The 7,891-nt window shown below is 37.4% G+C and overlaps 1 protein-coding gene across 1 annotated transcript; it reads left to right on the top strand.

Moving 5' to 3' along the window:
• The first annotated feature begins 5,073 nt into the window (after window positions 1-5,073).
• On the top strand, window positions 5,074-6,728 carry CT83 (cancer/testis antigen 83). Its single transcript, XM_055338090.1, has 2 exons — window positions 5,074-5,391; window positions 6,450-6,728. Exons 1-2 carry the CDS (start codon window positions 5,134-5,136, stop codon window positions 6,726-6,728), a joined length of 537 nt encoding a protein of 178 aa, XP_055194065.1. The 5' UTR covers window positions 5,074-5,133.
• The last annotated feature ends 1,163 nt before the right edge of the window (window positions 6,729-7,891 follow it).

The following is a 7,891-nucleotide window of genomic DNA, read 5'->3' as shown; positions in this document are numbered from 1 at the left end:
AATTTAAGGTAATATGTGAATATACAAACCCAAGAATCTTAACAATTCCACTTAAGATTAACACAAAGAATCTTTGTGTGGTCTGAGGGGCAGTTGTTCCGCCTTGAGATCCTGGAAATCTTCAAAGAAGATTCTTCCATCCTGCCCAGACTACTTCTGTGAGCTCCAGAAACACCTATCCAAGCATTTATTCAGCATCTTTGCTATCTCGAAGACCTCTCAGATCCACTGCTTCTCTGGAGTGAAAACCATGCTTTGGAGCCCCACCCTTACCCTGACCCCACCATAAAACTCAGTTCTATTACAGGTCTCCTGACAGAGTGCATTACATCCCTGTCCACTCAAGCATGGCCTGGAAGCCAGCAAGTCGCCTTGATGCCTCCATTTCCCAAGACCTCCCACTGCCCTGTGTCCCCCACCTCTGCCCCTCTTAACGTGACATAGCTCTTAATCCTCCTCAGCTTATTTACATCAGTTACCCAGCCTAGCTTTAATAAAGATTTTTTTAAGGAAAAAAAAATTACCATTATAATTAAATGGTAATTAAACTGTTGAAAGCCAAAAAAGAAATAGTGAAAAGAGCAGAAAAAAAGTGACTTATCATGTACAAGGAATCCCCAATAAGATTATGGGTGGATTTCCCAGCAGAGACCTTGTAGGCCAGAAGGCATTGGGATGAAATATTTAAAGGGCTGAATGAAATAAACTGTCAACTGAGAATTCTACATCCAGTAAATATGGCTATCAATAATAAGCAATAAATTTAAAAAATTTCCAGACAAGCGGTCTCAAAAGAGTTCATCACAAATAAAAATGTTAAAGGGAGCACCTGAGTGACTCAGGTTAGGCATCCAACTACTGACTCTTGATTTCCGCTCAGGTCATGCTCTCAGGGTCATGGGGTCGAGCCCATGTCGGGCTCTGAACTGGGTGTGGAACCTGCTTTGAGATTCTCTTCCCCTCTCTCTGTCCCTCCCCCTTCTCTAAAAAATAATAATAAATAATGCTAAAAAGAAATACTAAAAGGATTCATTAAAGTTGAATTAAAAGGACACTAGATAGTAACTCAAAGCCATATGAAAATATGAAGAGTTCTAGTAAAAGCAAATGCATGAGCAAATGAAAAAAAAAACTGGTATTATAGCGATTTTGGTTTCTAACTCCACCTGCTATTTTCTCAGGATTTAGAAAGACAAAATCATAAAAAAATAATTATAAATCTATATAAGGGGGTATCCAATATATAAAAGATGTAGTTTGTGACATCAGTAATGTAAAGTGGAAGCAGGAAGCAAAGTTGTAAAAGAATGAAGTTTATGTATGCAATTGAAGTTGATTTGGTATCAATTTAAGACAGATAATCATAAATTAGGATATTATATGTAAGTGCCATGGTAACCGCAATAAAATAGCTATTGAATATACACAAAAGGATACATGAAAATAATCAAAATGTGTCACTATAAAAAACTGAACTAAAGATAAAGGAGGTAAGCAGTTGTGGAGAAAATGAGGGACAAAAAAGCTAAAAGAGGTAGAGAAAACAATCAATCAATCAATCAATCAAGTGGTAAAAGTAAATGCTTCCCCACCAGTAATTACTTCAAATGCAGATTAAATACTACAATTAAAAGACATATATTGGCAGAATGAATTAAAAACCGAATTCAAGTGTATGTTTTCTGAAAGAGTAATTTTAGATAAAACATGCAGAGATTGACAATAAAAAGTTGGAAAAAGATATTTCTATTGAAATATCTTTCTTATCTATACTATCTGAGATAGTAATCAAAAGGGAGTGTAAAGTTAAGTTGTTGATTTAGATCCTTTCTTTTTTTAAAAGAAAGCATTTAAACCTATCAATTTCCTGCTCAGCAGTGATTTTGCTGCATCCTATAAATTTTAGTGTATTGTATTTTCATTTTCATTCGTGTTAAGATAGTTTCTAATTTCCTTTCTAATTTCTTCTTTGACCCCTTGGTTGTTTAATAGTGTGTTAATTGCCACATATTTGTGAATTTCCCTGTTTTTCCTTCTGGTGTTCATTTCCAGTTTTGTGGAAAAGATATTTTGTATGATTCAGTATTTTTACATTTATTAAGATTTGTTTTGTGGACTAACGTATGGTATGTCTTGAAGAAAGTTTTCACGTTAACTTGAGAAAGACATGCATTCAGCTATTTTTAGGAACAATAACAGAACTAGAAAAAGAACAAATTTAATTCAATGTTATCAGAAAGGTGAAAATAAGATGCATTGGAGCAGAAATAAAGGAAATAGAGAAAATTAAGACAATAGGGGGGGAAAAAACCCCAAAAAGAGTTGCTAATTTGAAGAGATCTAGATGACCCTGGAAAGGTGATAGTTTTTTAGATCTAACACCAAAGGACCTACTCATGAAAGAAAGAATTAATAAGCTGGATTTCCTTAAAATTAAACGTTTCTGCTCTGTGAAAGACATTGTCAAGGAAGTAAAAACACAAGTCACTGACTGGGGGCAAACATTTGCAAAAAAAAAAACATATTTTATAAAGGACCGTTCTATGTAAAAGATATAAACAACTCATGTTCACAGCAGCATTATTTACAATAACCAAAAAGTGGAAGCAACATAATGTCCATTGATGGATAAATGGGTAAACAAAATGTGGTATATACTGTTTAATATCAACCAGCCTTAAAAAGGAAAGAAATTCTCACACATGCTACAGTATGGATGAACCATGAAGACATTGTGTTAAGTGAAACAAGCCCCACCACATGACAAATATTGTGTCATTCTAGTCCTATGAGGTAACTCTTCTACCTAAATATGTAGAAACAGAAAGTAAAATGATAGTTTCTAGGGGCTGAGTGGAGGAAAGAATAGGAATTCAGTGTTTAATGAGTATATATTTTCAGTTGGAGAAGATGAAAAAGTTTTGGAGATGGTGATGATGAGTTGCACAACCATGTGAGTGTACTTAATCCACAGATATGTGCACTTAAAATTGGTTAAAATGTTAAAATCTGTATATATATATATATACAATATACAATAAAAATAAATGAAAAACTCTGTGGTTAGCAAGAGTACTCTAATGTGCTTGATGAGAATATTTTCTTTTTTTAAGCAGCTTTTTAAAAAGATTTTATTTATTTATTCATGAGAGACAGAGAGAGAGAGAGGCAGAGACATAGGCAGAGGGAGAAGCAGCCTCCCTCCGGGGAACCTGATGTGGGACTCCATCCCAGGACCCTAGGATCACGGTAAGTCGAAGGCAGCCGCTCAACTGCTGAGCCACTCAGGCGCCCTGATGAGAATATTTTCTATGGTCTTTGAAGCATTCCCTTGGATACCAGTAGGATCAAAATTCAAAGTGCTTTTGTTAATGAGAGACTCCTAACTCTGGGAAACGAACTAGGGGTGGGGGAAGGGGAGGTGGGCAGGGGGATGGGGTGACTGGGTGACGGGCACTGAGGGGGGTACTTGACGGGATGAGCACTGGGTGTTATGCTATATGTTGGCAAATTGAACCCCAATAAAAAATAAATTTATATAAAAAAGTGCTTTTGTTAGAGACTATGTTACTGGGCTGCACTCCATTTTAGTTGATGAAAAACGTTAGATGTTAACATAACCACAATAACATACCAAAGGAAGTGTTATTACCCAGCCATTAAATACTGAAATTCTTCCATGCTCTATTCTTTGTGTTTGTATTCTTAAACTGACATGAGGCAATTTCTTCTGTATCTAGAGCTTCAACTGTCATTTATATGCAGATGCCTCACAACTCTATGTTCTCAGTTATCTCCCTGAGCTCAACCGCTTCATGTCTCAGTATCACCTCAAACTCCAGACTCAACTTGTCCAACACCAAATTCATGATTAGTAGTCCCATACATGGTTATTTCCCACTCATCTAATTGAATAAGCCATAAAGCCAGGAGCTTCATTTTCCTTTACATCCCATATCCTATTAGAATCTCCTGTGCCACCATGTACCTGTTGCTACCACTTATCTCAGCACTTTTACATTCATTTCTCTGGGTATTTGACTAATGTCTGTCTCCCACCCCACAGTGCACACTCTGGTGAACAGAGACCTATTTTTGCTCATACTCATATCCCCAGAATACATCACAGTATCCACCCTTCCAGTGTTTAATAAATAGTTGTTGAATAAATAAATCTTTAAGCTTTGAACTCATAACTGGGAAATAAGCTTGATGTGAAAACTTATAAATAATTCCTCTCCTTCCTATCTATATGAAGATGTGAGTTATTTCCCCAGGCAGTAAGAGGTTGTAGTTTGACACTCATCTTGAGATTACCCTGAGTTTTTAGTTCAGTGCCACCTTGTACATCTACCCGAATTTCTTGAACATTTCCTGTTGAGTACAATGACTCCTGTATCTGCTGCCTCTCATTAATATTAACCCAAATATATTGTTCAGTTCCATGAGTGGGTAATATTAAATACTTGATGCTCACAAGTCAGCAAGTGCAGATAGAGGTCCTGAGGATGGGGATGAGGCAAGGGAAGGGCGGAGTTTATCTCAGAATTCATCTTTGTGGATTGGAGTCCAGCTCGCGCTGTTAGTTTCAATGAGTTTACTTAATACCTGACTCTGTTTCTACATTTCCGAAAGTGGGCACAGTACTAAAAATACGTATAGCACAAAATTATTGGGAGAATTATATGGAAGAATGTCTTTGGAATCACTTTTTAAACTGTACAGTGACACAAATGTCATGTAACGAGCCCAATGTGAACAAGGTTGGAGTGAATCCTAAAATAGCAATGGGACTGTGGAGGTTTCTGGCAAAGTGGGTAACTATCTTTCACAGCACATTTCCATCTTGTTTCTGAACTTGTTTTTGAAATGAATAATGGACTGCTTGCGGCAAAGACAAACATAAAAAAGAGGAGTGACGCGCACTTTTAAAATCTTGTATTTAACCAATGAATTTGGAGTCTGTATTTCCACCGTGTTTCAGCTTCCAGGAAACCCCCACCGCCCCAGCGCCTCCCGCCACCCCGGCGGCCGGACAGCGCAACACGGTAGGCCTTTTAACGCCGCCTGTTCCGGGTGCACGTCATCAGATTGTGACACAGCGCCTTTACGTGGGTGCTCAGTTGTTACGTCATGCGCCCTCTGCACTATATAAAGCTGAACTCTGAAGCTTCTCCCAGTTGTACCGGACCGTGCGGGAAGCGCCGCGTCGCGGCCCGTGGCTTCCCGAGCTGCGGCGACCAGTGTCCCCCTGGTTCCCAGCTGCCCGCCGAGTGCCTCCGGGCCGAAGAAGAAGGAAGACGCAGAGGAGGAAACTCAAGCATGCTGTTGCTTCTACTGAGCGGCATTCTGTTTGCTTTTCTGTTTGTCTTCTGGAAAAGCCGCTTTCAGGTAAACGTATAAGAGAAATTGGAATTAGATGAAGTTAGATGGTTCCTGAAAGGGGGGGGGGGCGGTCTGAGAGAGTAGAAAGATACTAAAATAGTAAAATAAGAGTAAGGAGAGGTCATTTCATTCCTTCTCTTGCAACAGCCTCAGATGTTTACCCCCAAACTTCCCTTTTATTGACCAATGATTCAGCAGCTGTGGCCCCCCGGTAAAAAGCCCCAAGTCGCAGAGTAATATGGTCAGCTTTGCACCCACTTGAAAAGTAGAACCGAAAGGGCCCACCCTCCACCACCACCTCCTATTTTAGGAATCTATACCTTCTCTATGTTCTCTAGCTTCTACTATTCCTTATGTTTGTTTGCCGGTTTCACCCTGGTTTCAACCATCTTTATAAGAGGTATTTGGGCATTCACAAATAATTCAGGTCAAAATGTGGGTTTCCTGGTGATACGGAAAGTTGCAAGTGACTTTTGATAGGATCAGGGTCCAAGTATAGACCTACTGTTCGAGAAATGTAAGCCAAAGATGTGACATTTTGATATTAAATAGCTATTCTCATATATATATTTTTTCAGTCTTTGGGAAGAGCATATTTCTGAGTCAACATTGTTGTTCAACAGATTTTCAACCTCTAATTCTAAGGAGAGGATAATCAGCTTATTTTGATAACCAAGACTAAGCATGTTATTTGGTCTACCCTTGAACAACGTAGGCTTGAACCCCGTGGGTCTTATACTCTCTTTTTTTTATACAGTCCAGTACTGCAAATGTATTTTCTCTTCCTTATGATTTTCTTAATACAATTTTCTTTCTTTCTTACATATGCTATGTAATACATATACAAAATATGTTAATCGACTATGCTATCTGCAAGGCTTCTGGTCAACAGTAGGCTATTAGTCTTTAAATTTTGGGAGAATCAAAAGTTACACATGGGTTTTTGACTGCACAGGGAATCAATGTCCTTAACCACCAGCCCCCTGCCTTATTCAAAGGTCAGCTTCTTTTTGGAAATGTTTAAACTCAATAAACTACATATGTATAATTTCCTTCCCTTACAGAGCAGCGTTGGTGAAATGTCATCAAATTCGACTTCTCTTGCACTAGTAAGACCAACCTCTTCTACTGGGTCAACTAAGAGCAATACTGATAAGAGTCTTTCAGTCAACAGCCTCTCTCGGGAAATCTTAATTAATTTCCCACACACGATAGCCATGCAGAAGCAAATATTGGTAAACCTCAGGATCGTGGAATACAAGCTGGCTGAATTGGAACTTTTCCTAGTTTTCAAGGATTTCAATGGTGCATTAATTAACTGGAAATCTACTGACAGAGATTAGAGAATGTAATGACAGTGGAGGCAATCATTAAAGGCACTTTGAGTGAATTCATTTGATTATATGTGTTTATACCAAATGAATTGTTTAAAAGGGGAGGGGATGCCAAGTCAGGTATGAAATCCAGACATTTATCAATTTGCTTTTACTGATATTTAAAGAATTGATTATATGTTTTATATATTTTTATATATACAAGTTTGACAAGTTTATAAACATATATATGTTTAACTGGGGAAGGAATGAAAGCACAGTAGACAAAGAAACAGTTCCAAAGGTTTTCTTTTAAAAAAAATAAGCACAGTAAAAAGAGTATAGTTGAGATGTAGCTATTTCAATTTCACTCACATGTGAAAAACTTTTTTGGTGTACAGTACAATATTGCAAATGTCTTTTTGTGTTAAAGTAAATGGGATTTGATAGAACTTTTTCTTTTATACAGAATACTCTATTACACTGTTGAATCTGTGTATTAAGAGCTATCATTGAGCACCCTAAAATATGCCAGGCATTGTTAAGATCTTGCTGTAGACACTTGTGAAGATAGTCACATAAATTCTTCCTCTTTGTAGTCAGCTCTTGAAGGGAATTTCTTACCCGTCACCCTGTCCTCCATCAATTTGATATTATCTCATTAGAAATATGCCTAAATCTTCCCTGAATTGCAAAAATCACCTATAGAAAAAGGCATGGGTTTTTTTTTATTTGGTGAAAAATGGACATCTCACATAGCACCAAAATATGATGATAGAATGCATTTAATGTAATATGGATTAAAATTAAGAAAAAGTATTTCTTGATTCTAATCAGCCATCTATTTCAAATGTTTTATGAAATCCAGTGTAACTGAGGAATTAACAATCTGTTGAAGTTCACTGATGGCATTTGACTTATCCACAAAGAAAATCCTCAAAATATCTATCACAAGTTAATTTTATATATATGTATGTGGTTCACTGAGATTGTTCAATTATAGCCCCATCTGTTTACCTACTGTAATGCCCCAAAATAAATTACCAGTATAAATTAAATACCTTAATCCCTTACTCCTTTAATCTTCAATCAAAATGAAGAGGAAAGGAATTTTAAAAGTATTAATTTAGGAACACCTGGGTGACTTAGCAGTTGAGGTCTGCCTTTGGCTCAGGGCGTTATCCTGGAGTTCC

The sequence above is a fragment of the Nyctereutes procyonoides genome, unplaced genomic scaffold (assembly GCF_905146905.1).
Source record: "Nyctereutes procyonoides isolate TBG_1078 unplaced genomic scaffold, NYPRO_anot_genome, whole genome shotgun sequence".
Lineage (NCBI taxonomy): Eukaryota > Metazoa > Chordata > Mammalia > Carnivora > Canidae > Nyctereutes > Nyctereutes procyonoides.
Note: the sequence above shows the minus strand (reverse complement) of the source record. Positions and strands in the feature narration are given on the sequence as shown.